We start from the raw sequence: 23,327 nt of genomic DNA on the forward strand, positions 1-23,327 counted from the left end.
TAGGAATTGACGCCAAGTTATCAAAAATCACTCCATCGCAGATGGCGCTAAGATATAAAATCCACAAAATTCACGTCACTATTTACAAGCGTTACAATTAGATCCTGATTCGAATTTCGAATACTAAATTTTTACAATGAGCTTATTGACAGATCCTAGAGCAGGATCTGGCAAGATAATAAAATTTTTATTAAAATGGGAACGACCACTCTGTTTTCTACTTTACATCAGTGGGATTATTTGGTTATTACTTCTTGCTTTACCAGCATTTAATGACAGTAAGTATTACTTAATCTTTGTGTCTTTTATGCCGAACATATTAGGTTATACTCTTACAATAAAATTATTACAAAAGTTTAATTCCTTTTTCATTAGTATAATGCAACAGTTGCGCAATAATTTTGAAACTGCACATGGAAAATAAATAACTTTATATTATCTTTATGTTAATATTACATACAGGGTAAAAATAGCTAATATAGTACTTATAAATACATTTATCAATTGCAGATACTTATTTCTCGGAAAATGCTTTACTACCAGGATTGGTTACTACTGAAAGTAATTTAGAACAAACATCAAAACAATATTATTATGAATTGATTCATGAAATGAAACGTTATCCCGACACAATGCCATATGCTTGGCTAACAGCTAAATTAAATCAGCTCCAATTAGATGTCTACATACACAATTTTTCATTAATATATCCATTTCAGGAACAGAAGGTAAATAAAAAATAAGTATTCTATAGAATCTATGGCATATAAATTAAAATTTAATGTTATGTGCATCTTTTTTGTGAGACATAAAGTGAAGGACAGTTATTTTATAGTTTACAGGGCAAAATATATATGGAATTATAAGAGCTCCAAGAGCAGCCAGTACAGAGGCAATTATAGTCAGTGTTCCTTTTAGACCTGTAAATAGCATTTATTTAGATACTGCTCCCTCTGTTGCTCTACTTCTTGCATTTGCCAAATTCTGTAGGAGTAAGTCATTTTAATGTTACATGATAAATACAACAATTGTGTTCTAAGTGCTTCTTTTTTAGAACAAAAGTATTGGGCAAAGGATATTATATTCCTAATAACAGAGCATGAACAATTAGGAATACAAGCGTGGCTAGATGCATACCATGGAGTTACAAGTGGTGATGAAGGTGTACTTATACCTGGAGATCTTGCAGGTCGAGCTGGCTCCATTCAAGCAGCTATTAATTTAGAATTACATTCAATGAAAATTTCATCTATCGATGTTAAAGTATGTTTTATATATTTTCTTAACTATCTTTATTGAAATATTCTCTTGAATATAAAAATATACTTTTATTGTAAAATTAATGTACAGGTTGAAGGTTTAAATGGACAATTGCCCAACTTGGATCTTTTTAATTTAGCACAAAATATGATTGCTAAAGGAGGAATAAGACACTCAGTTCAGAAACGCTTTGATGTTAAATACAAAAACAAATTAAAAAACTGGCGTTATCATTTCAATACGCTTCTTATGATGATAGGTACTCAGGCTACTGGGATTCCCACTGGTAATCACGGACTTTTTCATAGGTATTTAAAGAAATATTGACTGTGTGATGTTTGAATATTTTAATGCACTTTAATGCTATTTAATATTATTAAAGATTTGGGATTGAAGCAATTACTTTGGAAGGTTTTGAAAAACGTGGACAACAAAATTCAGACGAAAATTTCTATCAAGTAGGTCGTGTAGTGGAAAGTATAATTCGATCATTGAATAATTTACTTGAACGGTTTCATCAATCGTACTTTTTCTACCTTCTTCCATCAACAGATACTTATATTTCAATTGGTGAGTACAAATTTGTATTAAAATAGGCTTTGAATATGAATTAATTGAATTATTAATGTTAGGACTTTATATACGATGCTTGGTTTTAATTATTGCTGGAGTGTTTATAAAAGCATTTGCCATCTGGCAGAGGCTTCAGATGTCCCCCGTAGAAGATAAAAAGAGTGTTACAACAATACAATCAAGGGTTTGTTAAGTTTATTAGGTTTATATTGTGCACATTATTTATTTGTCGTTAATATTGTAAGTTTTATAGAAAGATGGATTTGATATTGGAATTATAACTTCAGAAATATTATGGGCTCATATTTTTGGAGTAATAATTGTTTCATCGCCTAGTGCACTAACGTATATTGGTAAAAATATGTGGAATTTTCGTACAGAAGATTCTATCTATTTTGGGTTTGCAGCTATAACTGTAATAAGTTTAATCTGGCCACTGTATCCTAAAAGGTAATTTAAAAACTCAATAGAATATTAACTATTGAGTTTTTCATAATTATAAGTTATTTGTATTTTGGATAATAATATTTTATAATTATTTTTAGACAAATGAAATATAAAAATGCAGCTTTAATTTGTGTAATTTCGTCAGTGGAATTAGCCACTGTATTAATGTGTATAGCTATGCACAACTTTTCTTTAGCTCTCGTTACAGCTATTGTTTATGTACCTGTGATTTTACCAATTATACCAAAACAAAAATCTAGCAGCAAGTAAGAATATTTCTAACAAATTTTTTCGATAAACATTTTTTGCAAATACCAATTTTCTTGTTTCGATTATATGAAATTATGTTTGCATATTTCATTTTTGTTTCAGATGTCGCAACATACTTTCATTTCTGTGGGTGCTCTTACATCCCTTTGTGACCTCAAATATTCTTATATTGTGTTACACATATGCAAACTTTTCTACAGATCCATTTCTTTCGATATTGTTTCGTGGCTACCGTGCTACAAAGCAAGCATACGTATTTAGTATTATGGACTCGATGATATACGGAAACTGGTTTTATAATGTGACAGTTTCTACAATATTTCCCATTTGGATCCTATTTTGGAATATCTTATGTACAAACAGTGTGATATCTACTTAATATGTCTGAATTACACTTTATTATAAGAGAAATAGTTAGTGAAATTATTTAAATAATTACTACAATTTTATGTATTATTATTATCGATGTAAGAAGGAAAGAAATAGAGATATACCTACAAAAGTACATAATTCAGTTACCAGGCACTACCTCGGTTCCAAGCATGCCGAATCATAAAAATTTTTTTATATTTGAGAATATTTTAGAGCACAACAAGTGTTGTACATCCCCTACATCTGATAATACAAAAAAGTTGATTCACTGTTGCAAGTATAAAGAATTCAGTTAAATATGGAATGTAATGCTGTTTCTTACAAATGATAATTTTAATGATTTGGTATTCTGACACGAGTGACGCCACTGTACAATGATTCAATTTCATCTATCTGATGGTGTCATCTTGGTTGAGTCGTTTCCGTGGAAACCATGCAAACAAACAACAAACGAAAATAATGTCAATGATGTTTTGAAATTGTATTAGATAATTGTTTCATTGTAAGAAAATAAACAATGAAAGCCGTCCCAACGTGGGTTGACAAAGTTCAAGAAAAATCAGAATGGTAATAACTTTCTGAAATTGCTATCTAATTTTTACTTTAATTATTATTTCTAAGATTTATATTAATTTTTATTTTTGACATTTCCTTTCTTTTATATTATTTCATTATTATATTTGTTAATGTATAATGTATATAAGTAATAAAAATAAATGGTACCAACATTAATATTGCTGTTTTAGTATATACGACTTATGTTTTAATCCTGAGGGAACACAATTAGTTGTTGCTGCTGGCCAGCAGGTTCTTGTGTATGAAACCAATGAAGGGGCTCTGATTCAGCCATTAAAAGGTAGATTAATTTATTACAATATGATAATATAAATGAAAAGACTACAAATTACACTTATATGTGTATATTATAGGTCATAAAGACATAGTTTATTGTGTATGTTATGCGAGAGATGGTAAAAAATTTGCATCTGGAGGTGCAGATAAAAGTGTCATCATTTGGACATCAAGATTAGAAGGCATACTTAAATATTCGTAAATCATATTCTTACAAATTTATAGAACTCAATTAAATGAAATCTATTTCTCATAATGTAACATAAAATAACATTTATTTTAGACACAATGAAGCTATTCAGGCTATGCAGTTTAATCCAGTATCCCATCAATTGTTGAGTTGTTCATTATCTGATATCGCTTTTTGGTCTCCAGAACAAAAAACAGTAGTGAAACATAAATCAAGAGGACGGGTGAATTGTTGTGCTTGGACAAGTGATGGTCAATACTTAGCCATTGGATTGGCTGCTGGCTATGTTTCCATTAGAAATAAAGTTTGTTTTAATTTTCTTTCTTAATACTTTGCATTGTCACATTTACAATTTTCTAATCTTGTAATTTTATATCATTTGTCTATCTATATATCTATCATCTGTCAGTAATTAATTTGTTTCCATGTATTTACATCTTAGAATGGAGAAGAACAAATACGTATTGAAAGACAAAATGGAGTTCCCATATGGAGTCTATTGTGGAATAATCAGTGGTAAAATAATATTGTTCCATTTTTATATTTTGTTTTCACATAAGAATTATTATATACCATATCTTTTAAAGAAGTTTCTATATCATTCATAGGGAAAATTCTACAGATGTCCTCTGTATTGCTGAGTGGAACGGAACCATATCTTTTTATTCAACTACTGGAAAACCTGTCGGTAAAGATAGACTACTGAACTTCATTCCTTTAAAAATGTGCAACTTTGCAGGAGGTCAATACATTTTAATAGCTGGAAGCAATAAACAATGTATATTAATGACCTATGATGGAATACAGTTAATCAATGTTGGTGGTACTTTTTCTTCGTGGGTATGGAGCTGTGCAGCAAATCCAGCTTCTACACATATTGTAAGAACGTATATAATAATTCTTATATTCTATTTTATTATATTTGGAACAAATAACTTTGTTTGTTCTTTTTTTTACTTGCCTGTTTAGGCATTGGGCTGTCAAGATGGTACAATAACATATTTACAATTATCATGGGATATTGTGCATGGATTATATGGAGATAGATATGCTTATAGGGAAAACATGACTGATGTAATAATACAAAATTTAGTTACTGGTCAGAAAGTTCGGATTAAATGTAAAGATTTAGTAAGTAAATGTATTATTATAATTAAGGTATCTTTAGAGCATTAAACACTGTTTGTAAATAATTTTAGGTTTCTCGTATAGCTGTATATAAAAATAGACTGGCAGTTCAGTTGTCTGAACGTGTAATAATTTATGAACCTTCAAACACCAACGATGGAATGCATTACAGAATATGTGAAAAATTAAATCAAGCACTGAATTGTAACTTATTAGTTGTTACAACAAATAACTTAATTTTATGTACAGAAAGACGGTTACAGAGTTTATCTTTTAATGGAACAGTAGAAAGAGAATGGATACTTGATGCATTTATTACTTACATAAAAGTTGTTGGTGGTCCAATCGGACAAGAATGTTTAATAGTAGGTTCGTATTATATAAAAATAATCATTAATTACTGTCTACATGAATTCATAATTAATTATTGGTTTCAGGTTTAACTACTGGTCAAATAGTAAAAATATATTTAGACAATCCCTTCCCAGCACATTTAACAAAAATTAATAGCTCTGTAAGATGTCTCGATATTAGTTCCTTGAAAGAAAAACTCGCTGTTGTCAGTGACAGAGGAGTTCTTTATGTGTTTGATTTGTATGCAGAAGAAAAAATTCAAGAATTTCAAGATGTAAATAGTGTAGCATTTAATAGTAGTTTCGAAGATATAATGTGCTTTACAAGTGGAGAATATTTAGTAATTAAAGTAGGAAATTTTACGGAATATAGACAGAAGTTTTCTGGTTATGTTGTGGGACATAATGGATCAAAAGTGTACTGCTTAAATAAGTCTTGTATTGTCACGGTGGAGGTAAAATAATTTTTCAGTATTCATGAATTCTAAAGAAATAAGAATTTTTAATATTAATGGCTTCTAAAATATAAATATTATACTTGTACAGGTGCCTCTATCTTTATTTATGTATCAGTATTTAGATATTGGTCTCTTCTCTCACGCATATAACATAGCGTGCCTTGGAGTGGCAGATTCAGACTGGTTTGCTCTGGGTACTTCTGCCCTAGAAAATCTAGAGTTAAATGTAGCATACTCTGCTTTTGCTAAAGTTAAAAATTTAAGATATATAGAAATTGTATCTGAAGTCGAAGAGAAACTGAAATCTGGTGAATGGGGAAGAGAAGCATGTATGGCCACTGCTGCGGCTGCCATGGGAAAACTGAAAGAAGCAGCAAAACTTTATCAAAAAGCTGGTTTACAGCAATATGCATTAGCCATGTATTCCGATTTACGTATGTTTGATATTGCACAAGACTTTATTGCCGGTGGAAACAGTCAGGTCTGTAAATTAAATAACTCCTTTAAATAATTTGTAGTCATTATTTGTACTTTTTTTTATCAAACTAGTAAGCAAAGATATTTAAAAGTAGAAATTGTTTTCTATTATTATGTTAAGGATCGTACAATATTACTTCGTAAAAGAGCAGAATGGGCGAAAAGTCTTGGAGAACCACGCGCCGCAGCAGAAACATTTCTATCAGCAGGAGATGTAGATCGCGCAATTAATATAATTGCAGAATATGGTTGGGTTGATATGTTAATTAAAGTTGGAAGACAGCTTGACAAATCCGATAGAGATAATTTAACCATAATTGCTAAAAAATTAAAAAAATTGGGTGCAACACATGGCGCTGCTGAAATTTTTAGTCGTTTGGGAGATGATCCTGATGTAGCGGATGTTTTAGTAGAGGCTCAAGCATGGCCAGAAGCTTTTGAACTGGCTGAAAGAAATCCAAAATTGAGAGCGAGAATATATGGTCCATATGCCAGATGGTTAGCAGAAACTGGTCATTTTTCTGAAGCACAAGAAGGTAATAGCAATCTCTTTATGGAATATTCTTCTACTTTAATTTTTAACTTGCTTTATTAAACTTAAATTTAAATACTTTTAACACATTCTTTTAGCGTTTCAAATAGCTGGACAATCTGAAGAGTCTATAATTGTATTAACAATGTTAGCAAAAAATGCAGTGGCCGAGAAAAGATTTCGTGATGCTTCCTACTTTTACTGGCTTCTCTCTCAAATTAGTTTAAATCTTGATAAAAGCACTGATGAATTACAAAGGCTGTTCCTACAGTATTATGAAAAGGCTGATATTTACTATGCTTATCATGAAATTCACAAATATGTTGTAAGTAAAGATTAAAAAAAATACTCTTAAATATTCTTATTTATAATTCCACTTTCTAGGAAGAACCATTCACATCATTAATGCCAGAAGCTCTTTTTAACATCTCGCGGTTTCTATTAACAAAAACTCAAAATGTTCAAGTTGAGGGAATTTCAAAATTTACTATAATGTACACACTTTTAAAACAAGCTTCCCTACTTGGTGCAAACAAATTGACAATGCAGTTACTTGATAAACTGCGCAAAACAAAAATTCCAGCCAGTCAACTCGGTCAACTGGAAACTTCGAGTTTATTGGCTAGAGCTTCTCCTTACAGAGATCCTGAAGAACTTTTACCACTTTGCTACAAATGTTCAACTTTTAATCCTTTATTATCATCAGATACTCAGGGACAATGTGTGCAGTGTAAATTAAAATTTCAATACTCTTTTGTAATGTTTGGTATGATATATTTAATTTCCAAAATATTGCAAAAAATAATAAAACATTTTAAATATGGTACATTGAATTTTAAATAATGTTTTAGAGATTCTACCTTTAGTCGAATTTGAATTGGAAGAAGATATCTCAAATGAAGAGGCAGAAAAATTAATCAACGAGTCTTTGTCTTCATCCGATAATATGCTAGATAAAGATCAACTTACTATTGCACCTGAAGTAGACTTATTCACTGCTCGTTTAATGAAATATGAGGTATTATTACATATATAAGTATATTTTCCATCTATCATCTATGTACGATATAGTATCATTCACCAATTGTGCTTTCAGTTACTTGTAATTAATCTAACATTGTAGGAAAAGTCGAGTACTTCTACTATAATTGTGGGAAGAAATGTTTTGAAGAGTATGGATCCGTGTACTGTATTAATCATTAAATGGCCAAAACCATTCAAAACACGTTATTTCAAAAATCTACTGCCTGATCTACAAATCACTTTTTGTAAATCCTGTTTAAAGGTAAGAAACTAGCACTTAATGATCTAGTATCACTCTCAGTCATTGGTAACAACTTAAAACATTTGTTTCCAGCTCTTTCATTCGGATGATTATGAATTGGCTTTATTGCGATATGGGCATTGTCCATTTTGCAGAGCAATAAACAAATCTAATGATTAGAATTAATTGTATTACTGTATGTATAATCAAAACGTGTTAGATTTTTACATAAGATTGGTCCATATTGAGTGATAAATTATAATACGAAATTGTACACATGTCAAAAGTTTATTTTACGATTTTGACAAATGATTTTTATTTCTTTTTTATTTATAGTATTTTTGAGCAATAAAAGTAATTTTCAATACTTATGGTATATTGCTATTCCCTTTGTTCTTATATGTATACTTGTTAAATTAATTTTTAAAATTAGTGCATAATATTAGATAAAAATAGAACTAAAAAACTTGGAAGCAGAATGAAATGTTAAAACTCCATAAATTTGATTTGTTAGCTTTTGAATAGAACTTGTTCTCTACTAAGTAAATTGACAAAACAGTTATGTTTGTCTTTCTGTATGTGCTAATCATCTGGTTCCTTCTGTACCGTTAAACTAAATCTTTGAAAGGATCGAGTATCTTCTGTTAACAGTATCTTCTGTGAGTTACAATCTGAAAGATGTTACATGTAGTTCTCATAACGATTTTCCTCTTTGGAAATTCAGTTAAATGTCATCTGAGTAATAATAATGCTGTGGATATCCAAAATGTACATCATCAAGCAAGATGTAAGTGGAGGAAATTTATAATATTTTGGAGACATTCGTGAACAATCTACTAAATTTTAATATAAACGTGAAAAAGATTATAACAAAATTATTGGTATAAATTAATCGTCTTTAACTTAAATACAGTTTCTTATATACATAAATTTTTTGTTCTGTATATTAACATGTAAATTAAGTTTACTTTTTTTATCAATATGATAAAATCATTGAAAGGATTTTCTAACAGTTTTCCCGCTGTTCAGCGTTGTTCGTTTTGCAAATTCACAATGCATGGCTAGCAATAATTTGAATGGCACTTGCTTTACAAGAAGAGAGTGTCGCGAATATGGAGGAACTGCATCTGGTAGTTGTGCAAATGGACTTGGTATTTGTTGTATCTGTAAGTAACTATATGATTACTATTTTTCAGTTGGTAAATCAATTGAAATATTGTTCCCATTTAATATATTAATCATCCTTTAGTTCAAAAATCATGCGGATCCACTACAAACGTAAACAATACATATTTTACAAATCCAGAATACCCAAAGACTTCTGACAGGACAGGACGATGTACAATAACAGTGCAGCGCTGCAATTCAAATATTTGTCAGGTATATATGTTGCAAATCGTTTGCAAAGCTATCAACATTACTAAATGATTTTATATGTATCGTTCTTGTATTTTCATTTCAGTTACGTTTGGACTTTCTGGAATTTGATCTTGCTTTCCCAGATATTGATGGAATTTGTGATTTGGATCTCTTTTTAGTTTCTGGATCGTCGACATCTGTACCTCGAATTTGTGGTGAAAATGCGGATCAACATAGTAATAAAAAACATAATATAATCATTTCTGCAATAATTGCTTCCTAAACATTTAGTGTAAAGAAGACATTGTTCAAATTTTCAGTATATATGGATTTTAATGGTGCAACACCGATTATGTTATCAATTGATACTAATTCTGAGTATAGTACAGATCGTCGATGGAACATCAGGATTCAACAGATCCCATGTGATTCGACATCCAGAGGTACATAAGTATTAATACAATTTTTAATAACTACTTTTCACGTTTTATATTTTTCTAATAGCGCCAAACGGATGTTTGCAATATTACACTGGTACTTCAGACGTTGTTACAAGTTTTAATTATGGTAGATCACCAAATCCAAGAGGTATGGTTGTTGATATCTTAGTTTCATAACATCAATAAATTGATATTCAAGAAAATGTAATTGTATATGCTTTGTATTAATTATTTTTATCGTCGTGTAATTGTAAAAAATTTAGTTCCAGGTGTTGCCACACGACAGATAGCAAACACAAATTATGGTGTATGTGTAAGAATGGCTCAAGGATATTGTGCTATAGAATGGTCACAAACAACTAATAATTCATTTTCTGTATCTGGAGATACTGGTTCTTTGGATGCCTCAATAGGTAATGTACAACGTGACAATGTTTTATATTATAACAGTGATATATTCATAGTCTTAACATGTAACTAGGTACTGCAGATGCTGAAGAAAAGGGAGAAAACTGTACTACTGACTTTGTTATTGTTCCTCATCCATTTCAAAATGGTATGGAAATTAATACAGATCGATTTTGTGGAAATGGTTTTACCACAAAAACATGTAAGTATACTATTGTAATTAACTTTCATAAAAAATATTTATATACAGATGTTAATGGCCTTTTTATTTTAGCATTTTCAAAACCATTTGTATTATATGTTGTCACAAACAGAAACGAATCATTAGACTTGGAAAATAGAGGGTTTTCATTAACATATCGTCAATTACCTTGTGTAGCTTAAATAAAAAGACTTTAATGGTTTTCACATATCTTTTACTATTGAAGCTTCATCAATAATATTTAAAGGAAAGTATAATAGTTTTCTCTTATTTTCAGTACAAATATGTAGTAATATTTCTATTTCTATTACATTTTATTAGCTTTATATACACTAAAACTGTACAACTTTTTGTTATATTATATACATAAAACATGAAATGCAATTGTACAACTCATATTTTTACAGTGAAATGATAATAAATTATTATTTAGAATTATTTCATTGAAATTTAGCTTTACGAACTTTTTACAAAATGTTGTTTTATTCAAATTGTAGACAAAGCAATACTTTGTTATTAAATTAATTTAAATGCAGTAATCTCAATGAAAATAATTACTGCAAAAAAACAACACAATACAATTAGTGAATTTATACTACCTAATTAATAAGATATTTGCTCCCAGAATGCGCCTCCACTTCTTTTGTCATAGCACTGTACCATATATTGAGTTTTGTGTTATTTAAGGCATCTTGAAATGCGGCACATCCCTCTATACTTTTTAGAATTCCATAAACTCCAAGATCTGCTAAGTTAGGTCTTTCTCCTCCCATAAATTTACCACCGCGTACTTTAATTGCTCTTAACCATTCATTGATATTGTCATAAAGGGATTGTCGGACATCTTCCTTAAGGTTGTGCCTCTTTTTTAAACGTTTTGATATCATCCACATGGCTAAAGCTCCTACATTTATCATTATAAATCTTTCCCAGGTTGGGAAATATTCTTCCCATCTGCCAACCTAATAAAGAAAAATTGTTGAAGACAATATTAAAGATGTTGTTGTAGATGCACTCACATTTGAAAACCAGTTAAATGTTTGATAGGCCTCATCAAGAGTCCTGTATACATTTGGTGACAAGCTGTGCACAAGTATATCATCTGCCCATTTTCTCCATTTACGCTCTTCTCTGCAAAAATAAATTCAAGTTTTCAGTTTACATGAAAGTGTCAAATAATAATTTCTTATTAGTAGAATGCTAATCTGTTATAAACAATTATATTGCTTTTAGAAAAAATTATTCATAACTATGTTGTAATATTAAATTGTATGTTGTTACTTACATAATATCATCAAAGTTCTTAATTTCTGGCAATGTATCTGCATACATTAAGTAATACTTATTCATAATTTCATAAGTGAGTTTATCATCTTTATTATGCATTGCTATACTTGGATAATATTTCATTAGTTCCTCAATTTTCTGAGAATTATCTTTCAAATGCGATGCAATTAATGAAATAATCATTGAGCTATCATTCAAAGGCTGATACCCAGACATAGTGTCAGTTAAAAGTATAGGAACTTTCTTATAAGATGACCATGAAATTTCTTTTCTTAATACTGGATCTACTTCCACAACATCATAAGATAGACCATAGTAATCTAAGAAAACTCTGACCTAAAACATTGTTCTTATTAATTTGCCCATAATTAAAAAGAAAAAAATCGTTCACTTACATCAATGAAATCAGTTAATTTTTGTAGTAACTATTTATTAAATTAATTTAGTTATGTTACCTTACAGCAGAATGGGCATGTTTGATATTGAAACAGAGTTAACTTTAATCCACTTTGGTCTGTTGGTATAACAATCTAAAATTTTAAAAAAATGTTACAATTTGTGTAGAAACTATTTAATTATTTAAACGTTTTAAATAATTAAATTGACAAACCTGTCTTGAAACTGGAACTTGTGGCTTTTCTTTCAAAGCTTCAATTTTTTGTATTGTTCCTTCAAGGTGATAGGTTTTAGCGTTTTGTATACTAGTATACATAGAATAACCTATCGTGGTAAATACTCCAACAGAAATTCCAATAAAACTTGCTTTTAGTATAGTTCCTCTTGTTGATCGTTGGGCAACCGGTGACGAACTTTCATTTCTTCTTGGACATTTTAGAAAAACTTGTTTCGAACAATGAAAATTTTGCGGCAATTTCAGTAATTTAATTAAAGCAGACATTATGATTACTTTTTAATTACTATGTACGCCGTTTGAAGTAAATTAATCACTTTAAACTTATTGCAAGTTATTAGTATACAATATTTTTACAACTTCAGTGACATAATACGCCACCGAAAAAGATGTAGAAGAAGGTTATGTACAAGAATTATACACTGCATATATATTCATTAGTAGTCTATAGAAATAAAATCTTGTTTTTAACTTCTATCAATCGTAATAAATCCTGGAACTTTGTCAATTTAATATTCAGTACAAAAATTAAAAAATATTGTATTTCTAGTTCATTTGTTTAATGTGCATTGATTTTTTAGTGGCGCGAAATTTTAAACACTCACGAATATCTAACCAATAGCTTGATAAGAAAATGTATGAACTAAAAATTAAATAAAAATTGATATTTTTATTTATTTATGATATTTATTTATTTAATTATTGTAATATTTGGGAATAACAATATCTACTGCCCAAAAATATAGATACAGTCAGCTCTAAGCCATTTCACTTTATCGTGTTTGCATTCTCACTCCTTTCGCGTATTCGTTCGCCCGTCGTTTCATCTGAAACACGCGGCGTTATACTACATATCTTGTCTCAACAGTGAGTTGTCAGTGAATCAAAGTAAAGAAAATTTCGAAATGCAAAATGCGGCCTAGAGGTGTGCAGGAGTAGGACCTATAAGTACATTTGATTTCATATTATTACATATGTAGTGCAAAAGCCAATCGGAGGAATTTACCTACCTATTTGTTACATTGTTGCATAATTGGCGCCACATTTCAGCGTGGTGAACAGCGGTGAATTTATCAGTCAGTTAAGTTCTGATTAGATTCTAGTTGATTTCTACTGCTGGAGTCTAAGTCTAGGACTCCGTGACGATTCTATAATTAATTTTTATTAATCAGGTTACACGAGTTGTTGATAACAGTAAGGAATTACGAAACAACATTGAAAAATGTCGGAACATGGGTTAAAAAATGTTACGCATTGCATTTTTGATATGGATGGACTATTGTTGGGTAGGAAATTTAATTTATTTTATATTATCTATATATATATAACATTGCTCTCTATATTTTTATATGCATTTAACTAATGTAAAATGATTTATTTCATTAAAAATAGCCCAGTTTAACAGTCTCAGACGTTACAGTTACACAGGGTTATTAGTAAATGTTTATTTTTCTTTTATGACATCAACATATTGCATCCCTAATTAACCTGTAAATAAGTTTATGTTTATTTATATGAATATAGTAATTTTGTTTTATCTATGCACGTATAGTAATGAATAAAGTCTCAATGGCAATTATTATGAAATATGAGGAAAATATATTAAAATACTCTACACATCTTTATGAGCGGATTCTACAGACGATGAAGTGGGTAAAAAAGCACTCATCATGTGTGAGTTTGCATGCGCTTCACTTCTAATCTTTTAGGGAAGTTCATACTTAACATATTGTTTACAAATCATTGTCTTTAAATGAAATAGATTAAATGCATTTTACTCACAATACCAATTGTGTTAACATTCTTTTTATCAAAATTTTAATAGACACAGAAGCACTGTACTCGGAAGCTTATAATCGTATAACAAATCGTTATGGCAAGGAATTTACATGGGAGCATAAAGCTGAAACTATGGGCTTCAAAACTTCGGCTTGTGCCCAAGCAGTAATTGAAATGTTATCTTTACCTATGACAAAAGAAGAATTTGAATCTGAGGTAGTTCAATTATATAAAGAATTATTTCCTTCTGCAAATCTGATGCCAGGTAACAAATATAAATATTTTTTATAAAAATTATGATTTAATTTGATCTTTCACTTACTTTTGATTCATAAACAGGTACAGAACGACTTTTGAGACACTTAAAGGAACATAACATTCCAATTGCATTAGCTACGAGTTCAAATAAAGAGAATTTTGAATTAAAAACTCAAAAATGGACAGAATTGTTTGATTTATTTCATCACAAAGTTCTTGGAAGTTCTGATTCTGAAGTTGTTAATGGTAAACCAGCCCCAGATATTTTCTTGGTAGCTGCTAAACGTTTTCCTGATAATCCCGACCCTTCAAAGGTTTGTTGCATATAATTCTGTAATGTATTATAAAATTATTATATGACTAATTTCAACCTGTATACTACAAATTTAGTGTCTCGTATTTGAAGATGCTCCAAATGGAGTAAAAGCAGCTCTTAGTGCTGGCATGCAAGTTGTTATGGTTCCAGACCCAATGTTACCAAAGCGTTTTATTCAAAATCCTACATTGGTAATAAATAGTCTTGAACACTTTCAACCAGAAATATTCGGTTTACCACCGTTTAAAACATAATACAAGAAATATGTATATTTGTCAGTTATATAATCTTAGTATATACTTTTGGGGATAATAAATGAAAAAATTTATATTTGTTAAAAATATAATATATAATATTTTTAGCATGTCGCATTATTTATTTTCTATACAAATATAAAAAATAAATTAATTTTAAATGTTCCTTCGTATCTGTACAAACATTTAAATAAAGTATATGTTCAAAGTCGTTACCTAAAATAGTTTTTATATTTAACTGACTTATATAATGCTAACAATTTTAGTTATTGATAGAACTATAATTAATATTATATCTTAGTAATTATATAATGTAATGAATATAAATAATTAACAACTTAATCAAATTTTATTCTATTTACGGAATGAGATATACAAAAACCTAAAACACCTGAATTTTTCGATTTCAATTGAATTTATTATTTCCGACAGTTTTCGAAATATACGCGCGCTCGCGTGTTTCGATTATTAAGCGACGAGTTTCTTTGTCGCACAGACTTCAATTTTTGTTGCAAAATTTCACTAATTTTAATTTAATTTTTAGAATTGAAATATTTAAAATTTATAACTTACACGTCAATCAAGATTAATAGGGTTCATCATCTGATGAATCATATATATCCATAATAGGTGTATTTTGATTTGATGATTCATGTGGTACATTCATACTTCCAAATAATGTGTTCAAGCATACAACAGAAAATGCATTTCGTCTTAATACCTTTTCCATTGCCTCTTTTAAACAATCGTAAGCTGCTCTCATACCTTGTGGATATTGAGCTAGTAAATCTAAAAGTAGATAAATAGCACTTTTTACGTTCCTTCTAAGGATTTTTAATTATTCATATTTTTTGAATACATACTTTTATACTTCGATTGACTCACGTCAAATAAATGAACATAAAAACATTGTTGATTATACAGTTTTGTTTCTGAATACTGTAAATTAAGATAATTAAAATAAAATAATAGTAAAATAATTTTTAAATAAATAATAATAATAGTAAAATAATTTTTAATATATTTGATAGAACGGGGGGTACTGAAGCGGGCGAGAATAAATAGTCTGAAAAGGAGATTATTCCTGTTGGATACCCTGGGAAAATCTGCCCTAATGTATGGGGTTGAAATTTTTGGGGTAGAGGAAAAGGGCGGAAATTGAGAAAGTGGGTGGCAGGATTGTGAAAGGCCGCCGAACTACATATGGAAGTCAGAGGCAGGAAGGGTAGACCTACAGGTTGAGTCGAGAAGAAGGGCGGCAGATTACATGATGAGAGTATGGAAGATGAATGAAGAAAGGTGAACAAAGGTTTGTTTAAAGGAGAACCTGAGGGGATGGAAGAATGGCAACCCTACGAATTGGATGAAAGAGGTGGAGAAAGCATTTAAAGAAGTGAGAGACCAGGAAACGCGAGAACTAATGTGGAATGGAAGAAACGAAGATAAAGTAAGAAAAAACATACTAAGATGTGGAAGAGTACTGAAGGAGCAAGGATGGCAGAGACATTGGGGGAAAATAGAGAAGTCTAGGTTTTGTAGGGAGTACAAAGAGTGGAAGTTTGGATTAGGCCAAGAGGAGTACTGGGAAGATAGTAGGATATCAGGGTGGCAAAAAGAAACTTGAGCAAGACTAAGGTGTGGGAGCGTAGGGAGAGAGAAGAGCAATGGATATAAAGCCACCGAATGCAGGCTATGCAAAACAGAGGAGGAATCTATTTCCCTCATTTGGGAATGTAAAGGTTTTGAAGAAATAGGGAACAAGTTGTACAGTATTGTTATAGATCCTTAAGCTAAAATGCAAGGAGTGTATTTAAATAATTAAAATATTTGATAGAAGGAAAGAAGTATTTGAGATATACAAAAAGAAGTATATGAGATATACAAAAACGAAAGATATAAAGAAGTATTCATTCAATAATTTTAAGTTTACCTCCTTGTGCAAATCAGCACCACATTTCCTGCAAGAGGGATATTTTCCGTGATACCCTAATGGAATTGTTCGTGTTCTTTCCGCACACAATGGATCTTCGCATTCTAACCAACCATCGTAATATTCTGTAATCGCGGCTCGTACAGCAAGTGTTAATGCATTTTGTATAGCATATACGTATGTCCACGGTTGTACCGTGCACTCTGGATTTGAACATGCTACGAGTGATAATTGAATGCCGTTAGGCTATAAAATAATTTTTTCTAATGAACATTAGTTTGAATAAAAAAATTCTTTTAAAATAGAAAAGAATTTCATTTAAACTTACTGTTTCGATTACAACGTCCTTTATTAAAATTTCGGATCGACATTTTTCATCTGCACATTTAAATTTCAATGGAAGACAAAATCTAAATCGGTCATCATTTACTAATAATGGTATATCATTGTTTTCTTGTTCGTGTATCACTCTTTTAGATTTATAAATGTTCTCCAAACCTATATAAGAATATATTGTTTTATAACATACTTGTCCAATCACTTATTTTACATATTAAAATTCAAATTTTACCCAAATTCTGAGCTAATAAAACATCATCAATTCCTTCAATTGGTTCACAAATTCTCAATGCAATTGGAAATATTTGACTTAGTAAATAATAGTTAACATCAATTTTCAAGGAATTACTCTTTTTGTACTCGTCGATGTGATATGCTCTGTCAGTTGCAGACTTCTCCGTTCCATCCTATGTAGCAAGGTAAAATATTGATGTGTAATATCAAACATTCTGTATAACTTTAAGCATATTAATTTATACGAACATCACATATGATGTATGGCACAGTATCTCCAACTTTCCACATTCTACCACCTTCCTTATTTAATCTTAAAGCTACTTGCACATGAGCTTGCTTGGCATCTGGATATTCATTTGGATTTTTCGATAATTGTTTTGTAATAACTAACGATGATAAAGAAACTTGATTTTCTCGAACATTTTTCGCAACATTTTGCAACATCAGGAAAATCTGTTCTAGCCGATTCTCGTTAGATTGATCAGAAAGTAATTGATCTAAGATTTTTCTGTAAAGTATTTAGAATGTTTAGTAATTGAAAGATAGAAAATATTTCTCTTGTTATTCCATTACTGACTTTCCAACATCACAAGCAAGTTGACACCAGTCCCTTCTCACAATATCCAAACCCTTATGTTCTTGCGTTAATTCAATCTGCCCATTAGGTAATTTTGTCATTGTAACTGCAGCATACTTCTTCTTCTGTAGAAGTAGTAAATAACGAAACACACCATCAATATCTAATTCCACTCGTTTATACAATTTGTTCACTTCTTGTTTGATCTAGAAAGCCATTTTATCTATAAATGTAACTATTTTGATACAAGTATTTTGCCAAATATTAAATATTTACCTTTCTACCAACAGAGAAAACCTCTTCATACTCTATCGAATTAGTATTTATCATTATGGAGTCTGTATCTCCATATATAACTTCATAATTTAACTTTTCAACAATATTTTTCGTGTGTAGTAAAATTTCTCGACCTTTTGCTGTAAGATGTTTTTATATCTAGTATGTATGGAATAGTGGAACAATCAAATTTATTTCAAATTATACCTGTTACCAGAGCAGCAAGTCCTTTAGCATAAAATCTACAATGAGTTGCACCTAAACAACCATACATAGAATTAGCTGTCAGTTTCAAAGCTAACTGCCTAATATTATATTGCATTTTCAACTCAGGGGAGTTATTTGGTGCTTTCATTAATTTTTTCACTTCCACTCTACTCTCAACCAATTTGCGAATTTCTGTTGGAATTACTCCAGGCTCTAGATTTGATTCGGGAATAACTAAATCCTACAAGCACATTTATTCAGATTAAGACTGAACATTTCGTAAATGATAATGAATATATTTACCCCGATATCAGCATATGCAGCACCAGGGACAGTAGCGAAACACAAATTGTACTCCTGGATTATACTGGGATACAACGAATTAAAGTCCATCAATAATATCAATTTATCATAAAATCCTTTTTTTGGATCAAGAACTAAACCTCCAGTATAAGCTGCTTTCTTCTTGCCAGTATTTTCTAAAGATGATTCAGTATTAGTCGTATTTAAATAAAATAGAATGCATTAAAAATTTATACCATTGTGTTCCGTATTCTTTCCCTTTTTCGTAACTCGTTTATCTGGGGTTACATAATTTTTCAAGTGAAAAGCATGTAGTAACAAATATTCATTTCTTTCTGCACGTCCTGCAGTTAATGTTCTTGATAAAATATTGCCTGTGAACAAGTAAAAACATTTTTTATTGAAAAAACAAATACATTTCATATAAGGCTTCATTACCATTATACATACCAGCTATACATGTAATTTGTAATGCAAGTGGGAGAACGTTAAGTTCAATTACGATAGATAGAATATACAATGCCTCTGTTAATGTTATTTTAATTAAATTATCTATTTTACTTGTTGTGGCGTAAAATGATCCACATTCGCCAGGTTTTATTTCTTTGCATTCATTTTCCTTTTTCTTTAAAACCTATGGTATCAAATATAAATTTAATTTCTCCTCTAATAAATATTAAATAAGCATTTATGAAATATTTACCGCTGTACAGAGAGATTGGAGATCGTAACTTCTAACTTTCAGATTCAATTCCTTAGCTGAAACTTGTATATCACACATAGGACGACCAGCAAGTGCCTGATTCATATTTATTTTTCCCTAAAATTTGTTCTTCTAAGTATTTTTGCATATAGATTAAGTTCTAATAAATATAATATTGTCACGAAATCAGAACTTTACAGTAAAACGTATACCTTAAACAAAGGAGGCATGGAGCGCTTTAGCTTTCCAAGTCTACTCCAATTTGAAATTTTTAGAGTAAATATTCTGTGCATTAATATATCTAATTGAAAACCGCAATCATATCCAATTAATAAATCTGAATCTGCTGTGTTCACTATTTTTAGCAATTCTTCAAGCAGATCCACTTCAGTATCAAATTTTATTACTTTGGTGTATGAAATCTTCGAGAGCATTTCGCGTGCTTGACGCGGCCAAGGAGTATCGCGCGGATGTGTGATTACTAAAATAAAATACATGATATTGAACATCCAAGACAATATTAAAATTTAAGTAATGTGAATTAACGTACAGCAGATATGTTGTTGAAATGGTGGTTTAGGTGGTTCTTTATCGACATGAAATTTATGATGTATTAATATTGCAACCATAACTATTTCATTTTGTTGAGATTTAGAATTAAGTGACGACCGTACATTTAAAGTCATTATTACTAATGGTGGTATAGGTTGTGTCTCTGAACAAAGTGATATGTTCTCCATCTTCATACAATTCACCTGTTGTGTTACACAACTTGTTGAGCTTTAAAACTTGATAATAATTCAAATCTAGAAATTAAATTATAATACCTTTATTTTACACCAGCTAGTCTGTACACCAGTTGGTAATGGACATTTCACATCCAACCAACAGGGTCCTTTAATATTTCTTTCTATTATAAGTAGTTCCAAAGGATTTACTGTTGTCCCAAAAATGCGTTCTATCGACGAACCAGTATAATCAGAAGGCATGGCCGGATATTGTGCTGAATATCTCACTTCCAAATATTCAGACACTACTGGAGTATCTTCCTGCTCAAAAGCATAATGTTTTGTAACTGTGCTGCAACGAAATTCTTTTATTCCTGACTTATTTGCAAACTGATTAAATTCTTTATAAACGTCTTCCATTGAATTCAATTTTGGTTCTTCATTAGAATCCTTGGGAGATTTTATCTAAAATTTACAATCGTTATAGCGTATTTAATAAGGGAAAAACAAGCTTGATAAATATTTGACCATACATGCACTCTAGGAAGAAGATAAATTCTTCGAGGAATATTTTTAACTGTTAAACAGCAGGAGCAATATGTCTTTATAGATGGTACAAAGACCTTTCCGAATAAGTATACAACACCAGGTTGTTTATACGGATCTTCATATGCATCCCACCAATAAAATCTGAACACCTCTTCTTTGTTTGCATTAGTTGTTAACGGTAAAGGCAATTCTGTAGAATCTACTGAAACTTCAACATTTTCCGTTTGTGTTGAAAACTCAGTGTCTAATACTTTGCTAAAATCTATGGACTCAAACATATCTTTTTCAATATCGTGATTCTTTACTTGAGACTCTGATTTATAGTTTTCCAAATTGGTAGATGAACTTAAAGTTTCAATGTTATTTGTACATTCATTTTCAAAATCTGAATTACAAAACTATAACAAAAATAATAACTATTAAACTTGTGATTTGTTTCAAAATATTAAATATCGAGTAATATAATAACTTACATCTCCAACAAATTGACTAAGATCTTCACTTTCGTCTTCTATTACTTGACTACTACTTTTTTCAATAACACTATTTTTCAATTCTGTATCTGATACTTTAAAAACTGTTTGCGATTCATTACTCTTTCTATCATCAATAATGTTTTGACTATTATTATTTTTCAACTGAATATTTGACTCAATTTGTTTATTTATATCTGTCTTTCTAACTGCATCAAACATCGCAATATCATCATCATCATTATTATTAAACTGCATTTTGTTTTGTTCAAAAGTGGATTCTTGTTTCTGTCCTATTTCAGTAGATCTGAAATTGTTTTAACAATAGGAATTTCAGACAGAAAGTCATAAGACAACCTGTATATGTATAAAAAAAAAATTAATTACTTATTCTCTTTCGAAGTAGTACAAAATTTATTTCTAATTGTTCTTGTTTCTGGCTTTTTCGGTGAAGTAGTTTGTTTTAATTCTGACATTAAATCTCCTAAAATATTATCATCATTGATTTCAACATCAACTTTCTTTTTAGTCGGCATATTCATCAACATGTTTTGAATCGATCCCTTTTTCTTAATATCTTCCTTTTTGTTTCTCCTTGGACCAGAAACTTTTTGTTTTCTTGCTTCTTGTATACTTTCATTATCCAAATCATCATCAAAAATTTCTCTGCCATCTTCAATATAACCACTTTCCCCTATAGCATAAAACGAATTATTCTGATTATTTATGGAGAATTTGAATTCTCAGTTACCTAGCACTACATAATAAACAAAGTTATTACCATCATCAATGATCCAATCATCATTCTGCCTGCTCACTACAGTTCGACTATATTCTTTTTCATCAACTTCATCGTATACATTTTCTAGCTGATCAACCTCGTATTTATGTTTACTACCTTTCAACTGTTTTAATTTTTCAAAGGCTGATTGTCTACCTGTTTTATCAATCTTCTGACGTTTTGATCTACTCGTTGAAGGTGCTAAATAATTTGTTAAATAATCCAGTGTACTCTAAATTTATATTTAAAATATGGTAGATATCGCAATTACCATGCCTGTCCTAAGTTTTGGGCACTCGGAGTAAAAACGTATAGGAAAAGAAAAATATTATATATAAATTGATATTCAGACATGGTAATTCAGACATCTATCCTGTAACATTTAACTAGAAATTTATAAACACGTGGATAATTTGTATAAATACTTACATTGCATGTCACTCATATTTATTCACAATAAATTATTATTGCTTACAGTTTTATAACTTATTATAAAGAATCTTTCCTTTTACCGGATACTTGAAACTTCAGTGTGCTTCAATAGCAGTTGAAATTTGAAATTGCTCTACACCAAAGTTCTCAGAGATGTTTACCCGCTTTATGAATTACTACCAGAAAAGTAGGAGTGGGAGAATTACCCATCACAAATGGGATTGGATGGTACCAATAGATTTGCCAATGGAAATCCATATCAATTGTCCAATCCTATCTTTGAGATCTCCTCTTTGACACTTAGAGCAGTTTCCAAGTAGAATCCCTAACACCATTGGACACACTGGCCTTAAACGAAAATTCCAAAAACGGTTCAAACGCCAGAGAGCTCTACTCTACACCGATACTAATATAATAATGGGACCTACTCTTACATGTTTTTTTACTTCCTAAATAACCCACTATTTTATTGCACATTCAATCTACAGTGGATTCTGCCTCATCAATGAACCGTCAATTAATTAGAGCAAAGGAAATTTCTATATCGATTCGCGATTTCTATAACGAATCAAAACCGCGGCTTGAAGTAAGGCCTATTACTATACTAAACTATCTTATACACCAAGGCACGGAATTAACTACACATGACAGAGAAAGATCTCGCATATATGATTAGAAGATG

At 30.3% G+C, this 23,327-nt stretch overlaps 6 protein-coding genes across 12 annotated transcripts; 4 read left to right on the top strand and 2 right to left on the bottom strand.

The window, feature by feature from the left end:
• Nucleotides 1-68: 68 nt before the first annotated feature.
• Nucleotides 69-3,175, top strand: Gaa1 (glycosylphosphatidylinositol anchor attachment 1). The gene is made up of 10 exons (XM_078184367.1): nucleotides 69-278; nucleotides 511-728; nucleotides 836-992; nucleotides 1,055-1,263; nucleotides 1,351-1,568; nucleotides 1,643-1,830; nucleotides 1,893-2,017; nucleotides 2,087-2,283; nucleotides 2,379-2,546; nucleotides 2,653-3,175. The coding sequence occupies exons 1-10, from the start codon at nucleotides 137-139 to the stop codon at nucleotides 2,927-2,929; spliced, it is 1,899 nt and encodes a 632-aa protein (XP_078040493.1). The 5' UTR covers nucleotides 69-136; the 3' UTR covers nucleotides 2,930-3,175.
• Nucleotides 3,176-3,350: 175 nt separating this feature from the next.
• On the top strand, nucleotides 3,351-8,543 carry Oseg1 (intraflagellar transport protein Oseg1). 2 transcript variants are annotated; one of them, XM_078184365.1, is made up of 16 exons: nucleotides 3,351-3,489; nucleotides 3,669-3,778; nucleotides 3,852-3,972; nucleotides 4,058-4,268; nucleotides 4,407-4,480; nucleotides 4,573-4,843; nucleotides 4,934-5,095; nucleotides 5,164-5,461; nucleotides 5,530-5,900; nucleotides 5,992-6,384; nucleotides 6,502-6,916; nucleotides 7,011-7,237; nucleotides 7,297-7,678; nucleotides 7,764-7,930; nucleotides 8,036-8,197; nucleotides 8,270-8,543. In XM_078184365.1, exons 1-16 carry the CDS (start codon nucleotides 3,440-3,442, stop codon nucleotides 8,354-8,356), a joined length of 3,501 nt encoding a protein of 1,166 aa, XP_078040491.1. In that variant the 5' UTR covers nucleotides 3,351-3,439; the 3' UTR covers nucleotides 8,357-8,543. The 2 variants fall into 2 exon arrangements, with proteins under 2 accessions (XP_078040491.1, XP_078040492.1); XM_078184366.1 differs by lacking the exons at nucleotides 3,351-3,489; nucleotides 3,669-3,778 and having other exon boundaries at nucleotides 3,877-3,956.
• An 82-nt stretch (nucleotides 8,544-8,625) lies between these two features.
• Nucleotides 8,626-10,798, top strand: LOC144471840 (uncharacterized). Of its 2 annotated transcripts, XM_078184369.1 has the most exons (9): nucleotides 8,661-8,963; nucleotides 9,190-9,342; nucleotides 9,426-9,556; nucleotides 9,639-9,771; nucleotides 9,856-9,978; nucleotides 10,040-10,123; nucleotides 10,239-10,388; nucleotides 10,457-10,585; nucleotides 10,658-10,798. In XM_078184369.1, exons 1-9 carry the CDS (start codon nucleotides 8,855-8,857, stop codon nucleotides 10,765-10,767), a joined length of 1,122 nt encoding a protein of 373 aa, XP_078040495.1. In that variant the 5' UTR covers nucleotides 8,661-8,854; the 3' UTR covers nucleotides 10,768-10,798. The 2 variants fall into 2 exon arrangements, with proteins under 2 accessions (XP_078040494.1, XP_078040495.1); XM_078184368.1 differs by having other exon boundaries at nucleotides 8,626-8,963; nucleotides 10,457-10,776.
• A 57-nt stretch (nucleotides 10,799-10,855) lies between these two features.
• Su(p) (prostaglandin E synthase Su(P)) lies at nucleotides 10,856-13,272 on the bottom strand. Its single transcript, XM_078184370.1, has 5 exons — nucleotides 12,483-13,272; nucleotides 12,328-12,402; nucleotides 11,871-12,208; nucleotides 11,605-11,716; nucleotides 10,856-11,547 (listed from the first exon to the last, which is right to left on the bottom strand). Exons 1-5 carry the CDS (start codon nucleotides 12,768-12,770, stop codon nucleotides 11,185-11,187), a joined length of 1,176 nt encoding a protein of 391 aa, XP_078040496.1. The 5' UTR covers nucleotides 12,771-13,272; the 3' UTR covers nucleotides 10,856-11,184.
• A 162-nt stretch (nucleotides 13,273-13,434) lies between these two features.
• On the top strand, nucleotides 13,435-15,121 carry LOC144471843 (pseudouridine-5'-phosphatase). Of its 3 annotated transcripts, none has more exons than XM_078184372.1 (5): nucleotides 13,435-13,567; nucleotides 13,676-13,789; nucleotides 14,329-14,547; nucleotides 14,622-14,854; nucleotides 14,931-15,121. In XM_078184372.1, exons 2-5 carry the CDS (start codon nucleotides 13,726-13,728, stop codon nucleotides 15,108-15,110), a joined length of 696 nt encoding a protein of 231 aa, XP_078040498.1. In that variant the 5' UTR covers nucleotides 13,435-13,567; nucleotides 13,676-13,725; the 3' UTR covers nucleotides 15,111-15,121. The 3 variants fall into 3 exon arrangements, with proteins under 3 accessions (XP_078040498.1, XP_078040497.1, XP_078040500.1); XM_078184371.1 differs by having other exon boundaries at nucleotides 13,491-13,579; XM_078184374.1 differs by lacking the exons at nucleotides 13,435-13,567; nucleotides 13,676-13,789 and adding an exon at nucleotides 14,056-14,177.
• A 257-nt stretch (nucleotides 15,122-15,378) lies between these two features.
• Dnapol-alpha180 (DNA polymerase alpha catalytic subunit) lies at nucleotides 15,379-23,115 on the bottom strand. Of its 3 annotated transcripts, XM_078184362.1 has the most exons (22): nucleotides 23,074-23,115; nucleotides 22,643-22,970; nucleotides 22,214-22,414; nucleotides 21,820-22,126; nucleotides 21,433-21,739; nucleotides 20,944-21,357; nucleotides 20,510-20,875; nucleotides 20,233-20,437; nucleotides 19,895-20,163; nucleotides 19,683-19,799; nucleotides 19,430-19,613; nucleotides 19,216-19,353; nucleotides 18,980-19,155; nucleotides 18,677-18,917; nucleotides 18,470-18,609; nucleotides 18,194-18,399; nucleotides 17,863-18,124; nucleotides 17,612-17,786; nucleotides 17,369-17,538; nucleotides 17,041-17,286; nucleotides 15,974-16,049; nucleotides 15,379-15,899 (listed from the first exon to the last, which is right to left on the bottom strand). In XM_078184362.1, exons 2-22 carry the CDS (start codon nucleotides 22,656-22,658, stop codon nucleotides 15,697-15,699), a joined length of 4,419 nt encoding a protein of 1,472 aa, XP_078040488.1. In that variant the 5' UTR covers nucleotides 22,659-22,970; nucleotides 23,074-23,115; the 3' UTR covers nucleotides 15,379-15,696. The 3 variants fall into 3 exon arrangements, with proteins under 3 accessions (XP_078040488.1, XP_078040489.1, XP_078040490.1); XM_078184363.1 differs by lacking the exon at nucleotides 15,974-16,049 and having other exon boundaries at nucleotides 15,819-15,899; XM_078184364.1 differs by lacking the exons at nucleotides 15,379-15,899; nucleotides 15,974-16,049 and having other exon boundaries at nucleotides 17,059-17,258.
• Between the last annotated feature and the right edge of the window lie 212 nt (nucleotides 23,116-23,327).

This window comes from Augochlora pura, chromosome 6 (genome assembly GCF_028453695.1).
Source record: "Augochlora pura isolate Apur16 chromosome 6, APUR_v2.2.1, whole genome shotgun sequence".
Classification (NCBI taxonomy): domain Eukaryota; kingdom Metazoa; phylum Arthropoda; class Insecta; order Hymenoptera; family Halictidae; genus Augochlora; species Augochlora pura.

Coding starts and splice junctions, on each gene's coding strand:
- Gaa1 (XM_078184367.1), top strand. CDS start 137: ATGAGCTTATTGACAGATCCTAGAGCAGGATCTGGCAAGATAATAAAA. Junction 729..835: donor ATCCATTTCAGGAACAGAAG/GTAAATAAAAAA, acceptor GTTATTTTATAG/TTTACAGGGCAAAATATATA. Junction 1,569..1,642: donor AATCACGGACTTTTTCATAG/GTATTTAAAGAA, acceptor ATATTATTAAAG/ATTTGGGATTGAAGCAATTA.
- Oseg1 (XM_078184365.1), top strand. CDS start 3,440: ATGAAAGCCGTCCCAACGTGGGTTGACAAAGTTCAAGAAAAATCAGAA. Junction 3,490..3,668: donor GTTCAAGAAAAATCAGAATG/GTAATAACTTTC, acceptor TTGCTGTTTTAG/TATATACGACTTATGTTTTA. Junction 5,462..5,529: donor ACAAGAATGTTTAATAGTAG/GTTCGTATTATA, acceptor TATTGGTTTCAG/GTTTAACTACTGGTCAAATA.
- LOC144471840 (XM_078184368.1), top strand. CDS start 8,855: ATGTTACATGTAGTTCTCATAACGATTTTCCTCTTTGGAAATTCAGTT. Junction 8,964..9,189: donor TGTACATCATCAAGCAAGAT/GTAAGTGGAGGA, acceptor ATTTTCTAACAG/TTTTCCCGCTGTTCAGCGTT. Junction 9,772..9,855: donor TGAAAATGCGGATCAACATA/GTAATAAAAAAC, acceptor TCAAATTTTCAG/TATATATGGATTTTAATGGT.
- LOC144471843 (XM_078184372.1), top strand. CDS start 13,726: ATGTCGGAACATGGGTTAAAAAATGTTACGCATTGCATTTTTGATATG. Junction 14,548..14,621: donor TTCTGCAAATCTGATGCCAG/GTAACAAATATA, acceptor ATTCATAAACAG/GTACAGAACGACTTTTGAGA. Junction 14,855..14,930: donor ATAATCCCGACCCTTCAAAG/GTTTGTTGCATA, acceptor CTACAAATTTAG/TGTCTCGTATTTGAAGATGC.
- Dnapol-alpha180 (XM_078184362.1), bottom strand. Junction 17,287..17,368: donor AGGACGTTGTAATCGAAACA/GTAAGTTTAAAT, acceptor ATTATTTTATAG/CCTAACGGCATTCAATTATC. Junction 16,050..17,040: donor GTGCTGATTTGCACAAGGAG/GTAAACTTAAAA, acceptor CTTAATTTACAG/TATTCAGAAACAAAACTGTA.